This window comes from Hemicordylus capensis, chromosome 11, assembly GCF_027244095.1.
Source record: "Hemicordylus capensis ecotype Gifberg chromosome 11, rHemCap1.1.pri, whole genome shotgun sequence".
In the NCBI taxonomy this organism is placed as follows: Eukaryota; Metazoa; Chordata; class Lepidosauria; order Squamata; family Cordylidae; genus Hemicordylus; species Hemicordylus capensis.
In genome coordinates, this window is record NC_069667.1 from 9,306,436 (window position 1) to 9,325,308 (window position 18,873).

Here is an 18,873-nt window from a genome sequence, read left to right on the forward strand (position 1 = left end):
TATCTGACTGACTCCAAAGGCTCTAGGCAGTTAGAAAGAAGATGCATGCTTACACAGGTTATCACTCTAACCCAGGTGAGGAATCACAGGAAGAGAGCCACTCACAGTTAGCCTGTAAATCTACCCTTGTCTGGGGGTGACATTTGGTGAACAAAAAGAGATTCTCGGCTGCCGTGTGAGGACAACTCCCTGGGTTATCATCCCATGCTCGCTCCAGGGCAGGACGTATGCTAATTCTAAAGCTATAAAAGTAGCCGGATGGTAACCCCACCCAGTTCTTTTCGTCCTGCTAACGCTCCAGGAAAGGATACTCAGCCTTGCTTCGTTCCTCAGATAAGTCTCCTTTTAACTTGCTCCTTCCTCTGCTTACGCCTCTCCCTTCTCCTTGGCTCCTCGGCTGCCCTCCTTCCCTCTCCCTCATCTTTAAAAAAAAAAAAAAAAGGCATTTCTTCAAAAAGGGTTCCCTGCCGAGCCTCAATCTCCACCCCACTCCCGCTCGTTTGCTCAGCCTATTTACTCAGTCCTCCGCTCCCCGCTTGCTGTCCAGACCTTCCCCCTTCCTCTCCCCCCTTCTGCCATGGAGCAGCCGCAGCCGTGCCTGCAGGGACTCCGATCACGGGCGGAGAGGCAAAAGACCCAAGCAGCAAAGGCGGACCGCTCCGCTGCGAGCGCGGCCGCCGCTAGACACGCTGCAGCCATGCCCAGGACCACCGCGTCCCCCCCGGGCGAGGGCACTTCGGCAGCACCGCCCCCCTCTGCGGGGGCGGGCGCCTCAAGGAAAGACCGACATGCTGCTGCCGGTGCGCGGGCGGGCGCACAGAGCGAAGGGCGCCATCTTGGCTCGTCCCTCGAGGAGGCAGAGCAGGCGAGGGCCCAGCGGCGGCGCAGGAGAGCCCAAGTGTTGGAACTGCTCACAGCGGCCCGTTCCTCGGAGGCCACCAGCTCCTCGGGAGAGGAGGAGGAGGGCATCGCACAGACCGAGGAGGGTGAGTGTGAGCGGCAGTCCCCTGGCGGAACGGGAGCTCCCGAGAGCAGGCAGCCCCTCTCCATGGCCCCTATTCAGGCTTCCCCATCGAATAGCCCCCCCCTGCTGGTACCAATAGCGCAGGCCCCGGCAGGAGACCAGGGAGCGGCCCCTCCCCCTCCCCCTCCTCTGCAGCCCCAGGGCCAGAGATGCCGGAGAGCTGGAAAACCTGGATCAGTGATCTGCTCTCGCAAGCCCTGCATCAGCGCAAGGCGGGAAAGAGGGGCCGTAAGCGAGGGAGGCGATCGCCCTCCCCCTCCTCCCCCTCCTCTTCCGATTCTGACTCCACCCCACATGGGAAATCCCACAGAAAGAGGCGGAAGGGCCGCAAGGGGCTGCAGAAGAGGCGTAGGGAGCCCAGCCCCACTGCCACACGCCCTGCCCCAGCCCACTCCTCAGAAGACACGGGCCCAGAGTCCCCTACCCACCTAGGGAGGGTCCCTGCCCTGCCTCGTTCCCCCGTGGGCCAAGCTGATACTGCCCTTACAGAGGGGGTTTGCCCTGATCTGGCAGACTTGGGGGACGATTCCAGGGAAGAAGGGGAGTGGTCTGATGGACAGGCAGGGATGGAGGAATCCACCCCTCAATTTAAGCGCCTTTTTCCATCTGACGATTTCTCCACATTGTTTGTTAAGGCCATGCGCACCCTGGGTCTCGATATTGAGGGTTTGCATCCTGGGGCTGCTCCCTCCAAGGAATCTCTGGTATTACCTACACATTCTTCACCAGAGCTCCTGTTTCCCTTGCCAAATACCTTCTCAGAGGTTCTCCAGCAGGAGTGGCAAGCACCAGCGGTCCAGAAGAAGGTCTCTTCCTTAGCTAATAAGCACTACGCGTTCATCCCCTCAGCAGCTGCACAACTCCAAACGCCTCCAGTAGATGCTCACGTCTCAGCCCTCACCTCTCGTGCGGTCCTCCCACGAGATGGAGAGTCAACGCTGAAGGATCCCGCCGAAAAGAGAATCGAAGTACAGTTAAGGAGAAATAACGATTGTATCTCTCTTTCTATCAGAGCCTCCATAGCCGCCTCCATCATTTCTCGGGCAGCACTGCTCTGGACCGATGAGTTGCTTCAGTCGCCTCCCCCAGATCCAGCCAGGTCCCGCCAGATTGCCCTAAAGCTCCAGAAGGCACAAGCCTACATTGCTGACACCACCCTGGATGCAGTACGTTTCGGGGCCCGAGCTACAGCTACTAATGTGATCGCTAGGCGAACCCTCTGGCTCCGCCACTGGCAGGTTGATGCAGCATCAAAAGCCAACTTAGCGGCAGTCCCCTTCTCAGCCACTAAGCTCTTTGGGGATGAAGCCCTTAAGGACATCCTCATTGAATCCAAGGATAGAAAGCTGACCCTTCCCAGCACAGCCAGGAGGGACGAGCGGCGCCCCTTTCGTAGGGGTCAGCCTCAGCAGCACCAATTTCGTTCCTTTCGCCCCTCCTTTCGCCCCCACGAGCGAGACAACAGATTTAGGCGCCCCAATTGGCCAAAGGGTAACTTCCCCGCCAAGTCCAATTCGAGAGCCCAGCCAGGCCAGCAGTTTAAACCACGTCAAGCACAGTGACTCTTTAAAGATAGGAGGTCGCCTCTCCCACTTTTACCATGCCTGGGAGGCGTCCACCACAGACAAATGGGTCCTGAAAACAATTTTAGAGGGGTACTTAATAGAGTTGTCAGGCCCCCCATTACACAGGTTTCGGCCCACCCCAACTTCTCGTTCTTCCACAAGACACAGAATCCTTCAACAGGCCATAGACCACCTGTTAGCCATCGCAGCCATAGAGCCAGTTCCCCCTCAAGAGCACCGTCAAGGGCTTTATTCAATCTTATTCACCGTGCCCAAGCGGGACGGCTCCTACAGGGCGGTCCTCGATCTAAAATCCTTAAACCGATGGGTACGCAAGCGCAGGTTCCGTATGGAGACTCTCCGCTCCATCGCGGAGAGCCTACAACACGGGGACCTGATGGCATCAGTGGATCTGACAGAGGCCTATCTACACGTTCCTGTTCACCCTTTATCCCGTCATCTCCTCAGATTCTGTTACAGGGGAGCACATTATCAGTATCGTGCCCTCCCATTCGGGCTCTCCTCGGCCCCAAGGACATTCACAAAGGTGCTGGCTCCTCTAGTAGCCTACATCCGCCTGCAAAAGGTCCGCCTCTCGGCTTACTTGGACGATTTGATCGTGATGTCGCGAAACCATGCAGAACGGGACGTCCAGATCACCCTAGAGGCCCTGACGTCCCACGGCTTCCAGGTCAACTACGCCAAGAGCCACCTGTCGCCTACATTCCGTCTCCAGCACTTAGGAGTAGTCCTGGACACCCAAAGGGACCGATTCTTTCTTCCAGAGGAACGCAGACTCAAGATTTGGTCCATGACATCAAAGACCCTGGCGACCAGCAGGCCTCGCGTCCTTCAGCTGGCTCAGTTATTGGGTCTACTGGTTTCCTCCATCGACTCTGTCCCCTGGGCAAGGTTGCATCTCCGTTGCCTCCAATGGTTTCTCCTCCCCTTCCAGGAGGACATTTCCTCCAGGTCGTCCAGGAGGGTTCAACTGTCTCCAGAAGTGCGCTCCTCGCTCCGCTGGTGGCTCTGCAAGAGAAACCTAGGGGCCGGCAAGCCCTTTCTGGATCTCCCTCGAATTCTCATCACCACGGATGCGAGCCTTCGGGGATGGGGAGCTCACTGCCTTTCTCAGTCGGCCCAGGGCAGATGGTCCCCCGAGGAGTCGGGCCACAGCATGAACTGGTTGGAGCTCCGTGCGATTCGCCTGGCCCTTCAAGCCTTCCTACCTGCACTGAGGGGCAAGGATGTCCTGGTCCAGACCGACAATGTGACAGCAAAAGCACACATCAACCGGCAAGGCGGCACCAGGTCTCGCTCCCTTCATCAGGAAGCAGTTCTGCTCCTCCGCTGGGCCGAATCTCACCTGTCCTCCCTATCAGCAGTCCACCTGAAGGGAGAACTGAACGTACAAGCGGACTGGCTGAGCCGGCAGGACATCCACCCAGCCGAATGGACCCTGAGCCGCAGAGCCTTCTCATTCCTGTCCAGAAGACTGGGAACCCCTCAAGTCGACCTGTTTGCCTCTCCCAGCAACGCCCAACTTCCGCGGTTCTTCAGCCGGTTCCAGTGCCCACAGGCGGAACAGACAGATGCCATGACAGCTCCCTGGCCAAGGACCCTCCTCTACGCCTTCCCACCACTTCCGCTTCTGGCCAGACTTCTCAGGCGCATTCGGCTCCTGGGGGCCAGGGTGATTCTGGTGGCCCCTCATTGGCCCCGCAGGCCGTGGTTCCCAGAGATCCTGAACCTCGCAACCGGGCCTCCAGTTCTGCTTCCCATCTCCGCAGACCTGCTCTCGCAGGGCCCAGTACTCCATCCAGATCCCGCCTGGTTCCAGCTTGCCGCCTGGCTCTTGAACGGGAGCTGCTAGGGGGCTTCGGTTACTCCCAGAGCGTTCTCGACACACTGATGGCCTCCAGACGCTCTTCCACTCACCGCATTTACCAGTGCACCTGGAGAGTTTTCCTCAGATGGTGCAGAAACAGACACCTGACTCCGAGGGCATGTTCCCTACCCGAGCTGCTACAATTCCTACAGGACGGCCTTGACGAGGGCCTTAAGGCCAATACCATCAAGCGGCACGCTTCGGCCTTGGCTCCTCTCCTGCTACCATTCAAGGGCAAGCCTCTCTTGTCCCATGCCCACCTGAAGCGTTTCCTGCGTGGAGCATCGCTAACATCCCCTCCTGTAGTACATAGGTTCCCCACGTGGGACCTCCACAAAGTCCTGCGGGTCCTTCACAAGCCTCCATTTGAACCGATTAGGTCCATTTCTTTACGCCTTCTCTCTCTGAAGTTGGCCTTTCTGGTGGCCGTCACCTCGGCCAGGAGGATCTCAGAATTAGCCTCACTGTCCTCCAACCCCAGGTTCTGTATATTCTCTGCCGATTCAGTAACCTTAATCCCGGACCCTTCAGTTCTCCCTAAGGTCGCCTCCATGTTCCACAGGTCTCAAAACCTGGTCCTGCCCTCTTTCTGTCCCAAGCCCGTCCACCCCAGGGAGAAGGAGTGGCATAAGTTGGATGTTCGCCGCTGCTTAAAGACCTACCTTAAAAGAACTGCCTCCTTCAGGACGACGGACTCGTTATTCGTCTCCTTCCTACCGGCCTCCATGGGCCAAAAGGTCTCCTCAGCTGTCATCGGTCGTTGGATCAGGGCCTGCATCTCCTTGGCATACGAGACCCAGCACTTGCCTCCACCCACGCGAATCACGGCGCATTCAACTAGAGCGGCCTCCACTTCAGCAGCGTTTTCCACCAATGCCCCGTGGGAGGAGATCTGCAGAGCGGCCACGTGGGCGTCCCCGTCCACCTTCACCAGGCACTACAAGATGGACACTATGCACTCCGCTCAGGCTGCCTTTGGCAGAAGGGTTCTGCAACATGTCCTTCCCCCTCAGTAGCCTGGGACCCCCACCCTGGGTCACCTGGCTTTGGTATGTCCCCAGGGAGTTGTCCTCACACGGCAGCCGAGAATGGAGCATTGGTACTCACCGTGAAGGCTTCTTCTGGCTGCCGTTGTAGAGGACAACTCGACCCTCCCTATGCGGTCCCAGACTCCTGGGGGGATGGGGCTCTATCTTCCTGCTGTTTTTTCTACCTGTTGGTTTACCTGTTGTTGTTTTTTACCTGTTTGTTTACCTGTTGGTTTACCTGTTTCCGTTTACTAGCTCTTTTTCTACTCATATATGTGTGTTATTGAGGTTGCCTTCCGTTCGAAGCTTGGCTGACTACAAGAACTGGGTGGGGTTACCATCCGGCTACTTTTATAGCTTTAGAATTAGCATACGTCCTGCCCTGGAGCGAGCATGGGATGATAACCCAGGGAGTTGTCCTCTACAACGGCAGCCAGAAGAAGCCTTCACGGTGAGTACCAATGCTCCAGTTTCTGTTAGAATGGCTGATACTACCCAACACTTCTGTTGGTCAAAAGGAATTCATTCCCTTGGTGTAGTGGTTAGAGTGCTGGACTAGGACCGGGGAGACCTGAGTTCAAATCTCCATTCAGCCATGAAACTAGCTGGGTGACTCTGGGCCAGTCACCTCTCTCTCAGCCTAACCTACTTCACAGGGTTGTTGTGAAAGAGAAACTCAAGTATGTAGTACACCGCTCTGGGCTCTTTGGAGGAGGAGTGGGATATAAATGTAAAATAATAATAATAATGTGCAGTGCTTTATAGGAAGAGCTATATAGTTACACAGGAGTATTGGAAGCTGCCTTATGTAGAGTCAGACCATGTTGTATATACTGACTGGCAGTGGCTCTCCAAGGAGTCAGGCAGGAGTCTTTCCCAGCTCCTATCTGGAGATGCTGCCAGGGACTGAACATGGGACCTGCTGCATGCAAGGCAGATGCTCTACCACTGAGCTATGGCCCATCCCCTGAAGGGAATATCATGCAGCAGACAGTGCTCACATGTTGTCGCCTATCCAAGGCAAACCCTGCCTAGCAAAGGGTTCATGCTTGCTAGCATAAAGCTTGTCTCTACACCCTTTGGCTATAGACAGTTGAGAAATGGTGGCCCTCCTTTTGGTTGGTTCCCAAGACTAGTATCTGAGCAGAAGAGCAGCTATGTTGGTTTGGGCCCAAGGCCCATCTAGTCTAGCATTCCTACAGCAGTCCATCATGCCTCTGGGGAACCCACAGGCCAGAGATGATAGCATGCCCACTCCCCTGCGACTGGGATCGGGATCTGGGACTCTGGAATCGCCTTGTGTGAATCATCTGTCCTTAGAGATTTCTTCGGCATCTCCCCTAACCTGCGCTTGCTCAGGGCTACATGTGAAATGATGATGAAGTTTATCCATTCTCGGAGTGTTGCTGCTCTGCCCTTCCTGCCACATCTGGATTCCTGTTCTAGGGTCCTGATGCTGTGTGGTCTCCAGACAGCCTCTGGCCTTGCAGTGTTCTGCTGAGGGCGAGGGGGCTGTTTGGCTGGCTTCTGGCTGGGCCTGGGCAGAGTGAGCAGGCCAGGGTCCCTTCCCGAGGGACTCTGACTCCGCCAAGAAGAATGAAACTTTCTGATCACATGCCACCCGGAAGCGCCTTTCTCTGGCAAAAAGTACAGAGTGCCTGAATAGAAGTAGATGGTATTAAGCACCCCGTACAGCTTGCCCTTTGCCAGATTGTCTCATTGTCTTGCACACACTCTGTGCACAGGTGTGCTTTAGTGTGAACTGTCTGGTGGGCAGTATATAATTGTAACAGTTGCTCAAAAGAAGAAACAAAAATTCCTCCTGCTTTCTAGAGGGGGAATGGGGCACAGTAGTAAAGGGACGGCGTAAGCCAGGAGCTCACACACTTGGCTCCCCAGCAGTTGGACTACAGCTCCCATTTCCCCCTGACATTCTGGCAAGGAGTGCTGGGAATTGTAGTTCAACATCATCTGGAGACCTGAATTTCAGAATCCCTGGAGTAAGCCTTACTGAAGTGGCTTGCACATGGACAGCTCAGGAGTAGGAGATCCATATGCTTGCTCTCCTCTTAGTGGGATTCTTACAAGCGGGTCTGGATAAGGGCCTTCGGCCAAATACTCTTCAACGCCAGATGTTTGCTATCTCATCTGCTCTTCAGCTTTCAGGGGTCCCGTCCTTGGCCGGGCATCCGCACATGCAGAGGTTCCTAAAAGGGGCCTCTGCACTCAGGCCTCCACCAGTCCCTCGCTTTCCCACGTGGGATTTAGGTCTGGTTCTCAGGGTGCTCACAAAACACCCCTTTGAGCCCATAAGAACGGTTTCATTGCGGCTCCTCACCCTGGAGGTTTTGTTTTTCGTAGCCATTGCCTCTGCCCACCGGATCTCCGACCATGGCGCTTTATTGGTAAGGAAGGAGCCGTGCTTAGTCTTTCCGGATTATGTTCTTCTCTGTACTGACCCCACTTTTGTTCATAAGGTAAATTCTTTGTTTCATAGAACCCAGGAATTAATGCTTCCCTCCTTTTGTCCCAGTCCTTCCACTACAAAGGAGAAAGAATGGCATACCCAGGCCGTGCGCAGAGCGGTTCGTGTTTATCTCCGGCACACCAAGTCTATTAGGGTCTCTGACTCTTTCTTTGTTTCATTTAGAGATTGTACATTCACTTGGCATACACGACGGGGGGGGGGGGTGCCAGTACCTGAGGGGATTACTGCCCATTCCACAGGGAGTGCGGCTGCTACCGCTGCCTTTTCTGCCTTGGCTCCTCTGGCCGATATCTGCAGAGCAGCCACTTGGGCTACTATCTCAACCTTTATTAAGCATTATTATAAGATAGAGTGGGCCTCCGCGAATGCCTCTTTTGCGCGGCGAGTTTTGCAGCGGGCGGTTCCAGTTTAGGACCAGACTCCCAGTATCCCGCCCAATTTGAGAGCGGCCATGGTACGTCCCATAACCGTTTCGGATTCAATCCTCTTCTGAGGGAGAATGAATCGTTAGCACTTACCTGAATGGTCATTCTCCTCAGAAGTATGGATGGCATCCGACCCGGCCACTTGTTCGTCTGGTTGCTCCCTGCCTTTTCATCCAGTTCTTCCTGTTACCTGTATATATGTGGGGAGGTTCTTCCTCTTCAGGGGTGGTGGCGTCTCCCCCGAAGGGTGTGGAGTTAGCACAGAATGCTCTTATATATTTTTTCTGTCCAGGTTAGGCCCTTACTTGTTACTGTTCAGCTGTTGGCCTCTTGGGCATTTCCTTTTCTGTCTCAGGGATGAGGGGATTGCCCCTCCCTCCTGGAAGAGAGGAAGAGCTCTCTGATTGGCCCTGTCTCGGAGCAGGAGGTCCCCACAACCCATAATAGTTTCGGATGCAATCCATGCTTCTGAGGAGAATGACCATTCAGGTAAGTGCCAACGATTCATTCCCATTGACTTAACTTGTTATCCATGGCTATAGACCAGAACTGAAGCTCCACGGATAACGAGGACCACCTGTACCTGTGCATAAGAGCTTAGCTTGAAAGATGCAAACCAAATTTATTTCCTTCTAGGACTGCTGTCAAGAAAGAAGCAGCAGCTGCCGAAGTGGAGCCAGAGGGGGTGCTAAAGGTTGGTTTGCTTCAAAGCTAGCATTTTGTTTATTTCTCCATAGGGTTCTGGGGAGGGTCAACTTGGAGTCCTGCTGTGAGGTTGGAGGGCGAATGGTAAATGGAGGAGAGGGACTGGTTTGTAAATCAGTGCTTTTGAACTAAAGGTAAAGTGTGCCGTCAAGTTGATTTTTGACTCCTGGTGCCCACAGAGCCCTGTGGTTTTCTTTGGCAGAATACAGGAGGGGTTTACCATTCCCTCCTCCTATGCAGTATGAGATTATGCTTTTCAGCATCTTTCTATATTGCTGCTGCCCAATATGGTACCAGCAGAGATTCAAATCAGCAACTTTCTGCTTGTTAGTCAAGCATTTCCCTGCTGCGCCACTTAAGGTGGTACCCCTTTTGAACTAGTGTGAGCTTTTAACATCTTGTACTGCATGATTTGCAGCAATTTATACTGCATTTACTTGAAGACTTCAGTTTTTTTTCCAAGTTCTTTGATGTTACAAATCAGGCAGTTGTCTTAAATTCAGTCGTCTTCCTTTTGGATATACACTGGTATAGCCTGTATGTTTTAAGGTGGTCATCTTAAATTTAGCGTCTTCGATTTGGGTAAGTGCAGTAGATATTTCTACAGCATGGTGTGGGTGACTTCTTTTATTGTCTTTCATACTGCAGGGCAGTTCACACGATCAACATTAGGATAGGGGAAACCTCCTACCCTAATTCGGGAGCCATGCATGTTCCCCTTCTAAGGTCAGGTGTCAGACAAAGACAAGGCCAGAGACTGGGAGCAAAGCCCCTGCTGGGTTGTGCTACCAGGCATGCCCTACCCAAATTCCATCCCCAGCTTCAGAACGAGGCAGGAAGAAAAATCTTCCTACCCAGCTGGGACGTAGATTGTGGCCTGAGGTCCCAACCTACTCTAACGCGTAATCTTAAAACAGGAGCGCACAAGCTCCTGAATTAGAGTAGGGGGCTTCTCCTGCCCTAATGCTGATTGTGTGGATTGCTCTTGTGTCTTGATCCTGTGTGGGGAGAGCCAACAAGTCCCATTTGGGGGACTTGTATATCTATGCTATGCAAAGGCCAAATCCTTTTAGCAGGGTGCATCTCAAGTTGCACAGCACTAGTGAAGGTGGAGCAGGGAGGAGCGTAGTGAAACAGTGCCACCCCCCTCCCTTCAGATAACCTGCCTGTAAAATATCTTGCCCTAAGAAGAGCTTGCCTGACACATGGTTCTCTCTCTCAGAGGAAGAGAGAGGCGGAGAGTGATGGGGAACAGGGAGCAGCAGCCTCTTCTCCCCCAGCCTCTCCAGAGCTGCAGACAGAGATCAAGAAAAAGAAGAAGATGGAGTCTGCCGAGAGCAGCGGCGAGCTGACAGAAATGGTATGTCTCTTCCTCATACAATTTGTTGCCAGAGTGTTTGGGTAGCAGAAGGAATCTGCTAGCCCAGGGCTTGCCAACCTTGGGTCCCCAGATAATGTTGGACCACAACTTCCATCATCCCGTCAGCTGTTGTGGCTGAGGATGATTGGAGTTGTAGTCCAGCATCTGGGGACGCAAGGTCGGGGACCCCTAAACCCTTGTCTTCACATATTTTCATCAGCACTTGATGAGCAGTTGCTCAGTGTGTGCATTGGCCTTCGCTCCATAGTAGAACACAGGTTTGCATGCCTGAAACCCTGAAGAGCTGCTTCCAGTCAGGGTAGATCAGGGCTGCACTAAATCGGCCTTCCTGCAGGTATTGACCTATGACTCCCATAATCCCTAGTTTCTGCCACTGCCCAGGGATTATGAAAGTTGTAGTCCATAATCCAGGGATTATGGGAGTTGTAGTTACAGGTGGAGGGCCAGAGTTGTGCAGCCCTGGAACAGTGTTCCCAGATGTTGTTGACTACAACTCCCAGAATCCCCACCTGTAATGGCTTTTGCTTGGGGATTATGGGAATTGTAGTCAACACCACCTGGCAATTCCTGTTAGAAGGAACACTGCCCTGGAAGAGCTAATACTGACTAAATTGATCCAGTGTCTAATTCAGTTTAAAGGAGTTTTATATAAATGAAAATGAAAAGCTTTAAGATCTGAGGATTTTAAATTGTTCATAAAAGCTTGCCTGTGGTAGAACACTCTCACATATGAGCCATGGCTCATTGATACAGTCATCAATGGCTGTGTGACTCGGTCCTGATTCAGCTGGACCCAAGAGGGATTGATCTACTATGGGGATGGGTCCCTATTGGCTAGGTCCAAAGACTTGCGTTTAATTGTACACTATTTTAATTCACAGCAAATCCTTTGGACGCAGTAACTGTAAGCCAGTTCTGAATGTACTAGTGCTGGCATTCCTGAGAGAGGGCTAGTTTGGAATAGAGTTGTTTTTTGAAGGGCAGCCAGTGAGGATGGTGTTAATCCTGAATGCCCATTTCTCCCTCAGGCCAGTGACACAAGTGCAAAGAAGAAGAAGAAGAAGAAGAAGAAGCAAAAAGAAATGGAAGAAAGTTCAGAGTAATCTGCTGAGTCCATCGAGAGGAGGCAGCCTTGGACCTGTTTTGTGACGGGGGGGGAGGCCTCAGCAAAAACAGAGACTGGCTCATCATGCAGAGACAGGGTCCCATGGCTGTGCAAATGAAGTGTACCTTTTGGCTGTGTGGGAAGCCCCCTTAGTCCTGTTCTAAGGGCAGCTGGGGGAACTGAGGCAGCAGAATTATTCGGCAATCTGACGGTTCCACACAAGGAGTTGCTGTAAGCTTGTGAGACTTCAGGGGGAGGTGATGCTCTTGAACGTAGCACTGTTAAGTTGCCCTTCTTGCTCTGTGTTTCCCTCTGCTTGTATGTCTGAGCAGTTGAAGCGAATTGCCTGGTGATGGGGGCAGCGGGCTCTTTGATCTTGAATGGGATGGTCAGAAGTTTCATTTAGCAACCACAAACAAAAAAACTGTTGCTTGCTTTGTTGTAACTCCCTAATGGATTAAGTTCAGACACTTCCCTCTCAGGGTACCCTTTTTGGCTTTTGTTTTTAGACAAATATTATGTTAAAGCTCATATGCAGTTCTGGAGCTACGAAGGTCTCATTTCCCTAATCTGTTCTGCATTTGGTCCCAGATACCTTTACTTGTTGCAGTTGTCCATCCGCATCTTTCTAACCTGGTTTGAGCCAGTTGAAAAGGAAGCTTGTGCATGAGCAAAGTTGGCCCATCAACCAAATTCTCAAAACAGAATTAAAAGGACACTTGAGGCCCCTCCTCCAGCTCTTTTGCCTGGCTGAGTTGAGGACAAGGTGGTGAGTCTGTACTCCTCTTTGGTGCCCATGTGGGCATGTTGGGGGCCTTTTGCACATTGCTGTGCAGCTGTCTTGGACCAGGGCAATGTAGTGAAATCCCCAATTGTGTTGTCTCCCTCTCCATTGCTAGGTAGAGTACCAAAGTTGGTTTTGACAGGAGGGTCTGTTCTCACTTTTTTATATATTAAAAGATTATCAACTTTATAATTCCACTTTTCTTGGATTGCTTGTGAAGCTGCAGGAAGAGATAGGGCCAGTTTGCATCTTTCATGGTAAGAAGTGGAGCTTGTATTTATGTTGCTTTCTTTGATTGTTCCAACCACGCATTTTTGGGAACAAACCTAAGAAGCCATGGCTTCAGTCCTAACATCCAGCTAATGTTGGACAATAGCATCCATCATGCCCAGCCAAAGCCCACTGCAGATGAGTGGTAGTCCAGATCTGGAGACCCAGAGTTGGGAACCCCTGTGCACCATAGAATCCTTATTCACATAACACATCATTTGATGAGTGGTTGCTCAGTGTATGCGTTGGCCTCAGCTCCATGGTGGAACACATGCTTAAGGTCACCAAGTGATCTGATGGCACTCGGTGTTCCTCTTCTTATGTGCCACAGCCTGGCCTGGACATGAGCTAAGGTTGAGGAGACAATGAAATGCATCAGGGGTGGGGTGGGTAGATGTGAGGTGAAGTGGGGATGGTGGAGCTGGGCAGGTGTATTCTGTGGCTTCCAGGTTGAGACTTGGTTCTGAAATAGGGCTACACAAGTCCAGCCCTTCTGCAGACATTGGACAACAACTCCCAACGTACCTATTGGCCACAGATGAGTGTAGTCCAAAAACAGCTGAAGGGTCCAAGTTGAGTCAATCAAAAACGCTGGTTGTGTGGAAGCAAGATAAGAGGAAAAGCTACCCAGGCTTTCCTTCTACCTTGCTTCCACACAACTGAAAACTGGGAGCACATGCAGCTCCCATCCCCAGTAGAACACAGTTTCTGGTTGTGTGAATGGCCTCATTAACTTGAACCCTGCTTCAAAAGTGGCAAAACCCCTTATATGTTCCCTTGCAGCTGCTTGCTTTTATTGTATTTATTTACCACCTCACCCAGATGACTCAAGAACAGCAACAACAAAAACCCCACACACTATTTCAACAGACTTTATTGCTGCTTGTTTTCCCTGTAATGGACTCGATGGTGGGTCCCTTTTGCACTGCTGCTTTTTGGCATCCACAAAAATAACACTCTCCCTCCACCCTCTGACAGTTACACAGAGCTACCTTGTGGGAGAAGTGGACAGTTTGCAGATGGAGGAAAGGATACCACCCCATGTGTGGATTTTTGGTAAAGGCAAAGATGCGGCAGTCTCCTTGCATCTAACAAAAAGCCACTCTAGCTTGTAAGAATATGCCAGGAACCTCTCTCTACAGGATACAGCATGCACAGACTGAAGGCTCAAGCTCTGAGATCCCAATTATGGGTCACTTCATCCCTGCATTGTCTGCCCTGGGGTCAAACTTGATTGCTTCTGTTCTGGCTCCTAAGAGCATGACCTTCACAGTTGTCGCCTCTTCTATCTTGGAGCCAAAACTTGAAATTCTTGCCACTATCAAAGGAACCAGGCACCTCCTAGCACAAACTCTGCTATTTAGGTAACTTGAAGTAGAGCAGGGCTGCACAACTTTAGTCCTCCTGCCCATGTTGGACTTCAACCCCAGCTGCAATGGCCTTTGGCTGGGGATGCTGGGAGTTGCAGTCAATGTCTGGGATGCCGTTACATAGAACACTGGCCTGGGCCTGAGGGATGAGGGGAGTTGTAGTCCAAAAACAGCAGGAGGGCCACAGTTGTGCAGCCTTGCAATAGAGGGTGATACTTTGTTGGCTTAACTTAGAACAGAGATACAAAAAACACACTTTGTACTGTGTCTGGAAGAGCAAAGAGACTGCTTTACAAGCAATGGGAAAAGCTTCCCCAAACTTTCCCTTTGTCTGTAAATCAAATAAACCTGAACATGATAAACAGTTCCATTTCAGAACAGTCCTATTCTTCATAATATTCACAGCTTATGGCTTTGCACACCAGAAGGTGCTCACTTCTGGAGATATCTTTATGGTTTGGGGGATTAGGAGTGGCCATCCTCCTTGCTTGCCTTCTCACTGCCCCCAAATCTGGAGGGATGTGGGCTACCTGGCAATAAATGCAAGCCACAAACAGATGCCCTCAGACTTTGCAGTGGGAAGAATGGGTCTCTCACCCCGGCAGCAACAGAGCAGTGTCTGTCCTGGGGAAGGGAGAAAGGGATTGTGCACAGAACAAAGCATAGGGCAGGGAAATGGTCTTGCCCTTGACATGCTGTTTTGGGGAGATGGGCTGGGGGCTACTACCACCCTCACCAGGCCAGCTCAGTACACCCAGGAAATCGGGACCCACTGGGCAGAGCTGCTGCTGCACGCATGCTCAAAAGCCTCCTGGAGTTGCTCGAGGGTCTCATCCACACCATTGTTCACCAGCAACAAGTCAGAGTAGTGGGCATATCTGCTCTGGATTGCTGCAGAGTCTTTCCGGAGCTGCTGTAAAGCTTCTGACTGCAGAGGAGAGAAAGTCGGTCGACTTAGTCAAAGGAGAGGACTGACCAAAAAGCACTCTCAATTGCTTGCCCAAAGCGTGAGCCCTTTGCAGGGACTGGTCATGTACTACCCAAATGCCAATCAAACAGGCAGGTTCAATTTCTAAACTGCCTTTCATAAAACTGATCACAAGGTAGTTTACAAGAATTAAAAGGCTGCCTACACATGCCTTTTTAAAAACTGCCAAAGTAATCAAAGTCAGGATGGCTGCCTTTGTATAATCTGGGGCCGTCACTCAGCGGAAAAGCACAGGTCCGATCCTTAGCATCCCCATGTAGGGTTCGAAAACAACTCCACAACCCTGGAGCACAGCGGCCACAGTTTAAACCACGCTGAGCCAGATGGACTCAATAGAAGTCTGACTCAATAGAGGGCAGTTTCCTACATTTTTATTTTTTTTTAAACAATTCCCCTGGTCCTGTAATGTCTCCCTAGAATCGAAAAGAGCAGAGCACACTTGCTGTCTGCTATCACTGGAGACGCAAATGCTCTCCTGAAATTATTTTTTAAGTCATGCTAGCAGCCAGCTTCAGCATTGGTTTACCATGCAGTGGTAATCTGGAACCTTAGGGTGTATTCATCACTGGAAAGATTAAGATTGCAGCAACCGAGAACGGAGCATTGGTCACTTACCGTGAAGGCTTCTTCAATTGCTTATTAGGATAGGCATGGTCGTTGGGTCCCGACTCCTGTCTTGCTCCTTTGTTGTGTTACGTGGTGGTATGGTTTAGATCAGGGATTCTCAACGTTGGGTCCCCAGATGTGATTGGACTTCAACTCCCATAATCCCTAACCAATCACATCTGGGGACCCAACGTTGAGAATCCCTGGTTTAGATGCACCTTCTCTGGTTAACTCAGCCTATAAGAACTGGGGCGGGGTCATCCCCGTTGGGCTCTAAAGGCTTTCTATTAGTATGTTACATAGTCCTGCCCAGGAGCACGTGATGAGGATAACCCAATGAGATGCCTTGACTGCAGCAACCAGAAGAAGCCTTCACGGTAAGTGACCAATGCTCAGTTTTCTGCTATGCAGATTAGCAGCTACAGAGGTTTGTTGGGTATGGTGTACTGTAGACCGTATAGAGCCAGTGTGGTGTAGTGGTTAGAGTGCTGGACTAGGACCGTGGAGACCCGAGTTCAAATCCCCATTCAGCCATGATACTTGCTGGGTGGCTCTGGGCCAGTCACTTCTCTCTCAGCCTAACATACTTCACAGGGTTGTTGTGAGAAGAAACTTATGTAGTACACCGCTCTGGGCTCCTTGAAGGAAGAGCGGGATATAAAATGTAAAAAATAACAAATAAATAATAGCACGTGCTCAGTTCATGCAGGGTGCTTCTGGGCAGGGGTCTGTGGAAGGTATGCCTTGCAACATGACCCAGACTCCTTAGCAATGCTAAGGAGGTCTTGGGAATGTACAGAGCCAGGCCATTGGTCCATCTCGCTCAGTATTGTCTACACTGACTGGTAGTGGCTCTCCAAGATTCCAAGCAGGAGTCTCTCTCAGCCCTAGCCGGAGATGCTGCCAAGGATTGAACCTGGGACATTCTGCATGCAAGCAGATACTCCTCCACTAGGCTATGGCCCCATTCCCTGAGGGGAATATTTTACAGTGCCCACATGTTGTGTCTCATCTAAATACAAAAAAGGCAGGCCCCCCCAAAAGGGGACAAGACTAGCTCTCCTCAGAAGAGGTCCTTAATGGAAAATCCAATCGAGAGAATTTGTAAACCACGCCACTAACAGGGAAGTATTTCCTACCTGGTCAGCCTTCTCTGCGGGAGCAATGAACACAATGAAAGGGGAAAACTCAGCTGTGTGGATTATCTTCAGCGTCTGGCAAAAAGGGAAGAAATATCCATATGAAGGCAGCTGCATGTACATCTGACAGGATGCTTCAGGTCTGGAGCAAGAATGGACTTTCACTCTGCACTTTCCTTCCACTCTGCCCATGAAACAGAAGAATGTGTTTCTTTTTGTTGAACCCTCCTAAAAGAGGGCTGGGCAAATGTGGCCCCCATAATCCCCAGCCACAGTAGCCAATAGTGAGGGATGATGGGAGTTGTAGTTTAACAACAGCTCGAGGGCCACGTATGCTCTAAAATGAGGTGGCCATTCCTGTTCTTTGGGACAAGCTGTGGCTGTGAAACCAGTTTCAAGCCACTTTTAAGTAAATGTTGCGGACAGGTCTGAGAGGAAGAGTGGGATGGGCTCTCACGAAGGGAAGTCAGTATCCCCAGATCAATGGGATTTGATCCAGCCCAGCTGGAAGATTCTGCAGAAGTTAGTTGTTTAGGGCAACTTCCCAAGCTGCCCCTCCAGCTCTTTCCCCTGGATCTGGGGTTTGGGTATAGAGAAAGCAGGATGTGAGCTCATCTCATTCATCTGTCCCCTTCACCCATTGCACCCTTGGCATGTTTTTGGCTTCTATCTCCACCACCTCTAGGTGCCAAGCACTCTCCTGCTCTCCTCCTCACATACTATGCATTTGGATACAGGTGTGAAGATACCCAAAGGGTCATAACATTCTGGGTTTTGTTCCAAATCATGGAGATCATACATGGGCCAGCTGGTGTGGTTGGTACCAGCTGAAGCTCATAATGATTTTTTGACAGGGGCAACACCCCTAGAGATGGAAAATGGGACATAGGATTGCAATGCTGTCAGCTTTCAGTGTGTTATTGTGCTTTTATTGCCCTGACAGAATGGTGTTTTCAAAGCTTTTAAAAGGTTTTTCATGCACAAAAACAGTTTTATCAACATTGTCAGAGGAAAGCAAATGAAAAATTGGCAGCCATGTTCTCCAAAGATTCCTCCAGCAAGAATACAGCCATTTGTTCATTGTTAGCCTAACCCTGACCCTCTGCAAAATTAGCTATGATTTTAATCTTTAACCTTAGTTGCTTGAGGATAGGGATGAAGAAAGGGTGCTAACACAAAGAATGTGAAATGTAACAATACTATGGCCAATTTTCCATCTCTGGGAGAGTAGACCTTGCCAAAAAGGAAGAAAAAAATCGCCACGAGCAAGCATCTCCTGAGAGGGTACCAGTGACCAGAACACATGAGCTGCATGCACCTTCCTACCTACCTGTGGCTCAATGTCCAGGATGGCAATTTTGTCCTGCTGGTGAATCTTGTGCACGGTCTCGAATTTAGTGCCAAACATGTTACCCTGGTAACTCCCAAACTCTAGGAACTCGTTGGCAGCGATGCCTCTCATCATCTCCTCTGTGGAGACAAAATGGTAGTCCTTCCCATCCACCTCACTCTTCTTCTGGGGCCGGGTGGTGTCTGGAAGAGGAGAAGGGGACCAAGTTGTTACATTAGCTGGGCTTCTGCAAGGAGGCAGCAGCCTAATCCACACATTATAACCCAGGATCGTTAGGAAGTATGGGAAAGTGACAAGGTGAATGAAGAACAGAATAGCCATGCAGGAGGCCTCAACATTTATTTCCATAAACTACTACTTTTTTAAAAAATCACACAACTCAGGATTCATACATGGTCCCCAATAAGGCAGGGGTTCTCAACCATGGCTCTCTAAATGTTAGACTACAACTCACATCATACCCTGCCATGGTGGCTGCTGGGGATGATGGGAGTTGTAGTCCAACAACTTCTGGGCACCCATGGGTGGGAAACCCTGCTAAAAAGATTAAATTGGTGAAGAAAAGAGTGCTTGATCCAAGGTCATCCAGAGTACAGGGATTTGAGATGGGGCCTATCTAGTTTAAATCCTGCACTTTAACTGCTATACTATGTTGGCTGACACTTTTACCAAAGTGTCAGAGATTATACATTCCTATGCAGATTCCATGTCACCTTAAGTGGCGCAGCAGGGAAATGCTTAAGCAGAAGGTTGCCG

The 18,873-nt window shown here is 51.0% G+C and overlaps 1 protein-coding gene and 1 non-coding gene across 5 annotated transcripts in view; one reads left to right on the forward strand and one right to left on the reverse strand.

Annotated features, from left to right (window-relative positions):
• Nucleotides 1-6,872: 6,872 nt before the first annotated feature.
• Nucleotides 6,873-7,119, forward strand: LOC128335761 (small nucleolar RNA SNORD17). Its single transcript, XR_008311716.1, has one exon. It is a non-coding gene; the product is annotated as a small nucleolar RNA SNORD17 (small nucleolar RNA).
• Nucleotides 7,120-13,519: 6,400 nt separating this feature from the next.
• LOC128335746 (55 kDa erythrocyte membrane protein-like) overlaps nt 13,520-18,873 on the reverse strand; it is a 52,686-nt gene continuing 47,332 nt past the window's right edge. For all 4 annotated transcript variants that reach the window (XM_053274475.1, XM_053274474.1, XM_053274473.1 and 1 more), the window contains 3 exons: nt 18,097-18,299; nt 16,767-16,841; nt 13,520-14,961 (listed from right to left, as the gene is read on the reverse strand). In XM_053274475.1, coding sequence (XP_053130450.1) covers nt 14,779-14,961; nt 16,767-16,841; nt 18,097-18,299 — 461 coding nt within the window. In that variant the 3' untranslated portion in view covers nt 13,520-14,778. The remainder of the gene's footprint in view (nt 14,962-16,766; nt 16,842-18,096; nt 18,300-18,873) is intronic.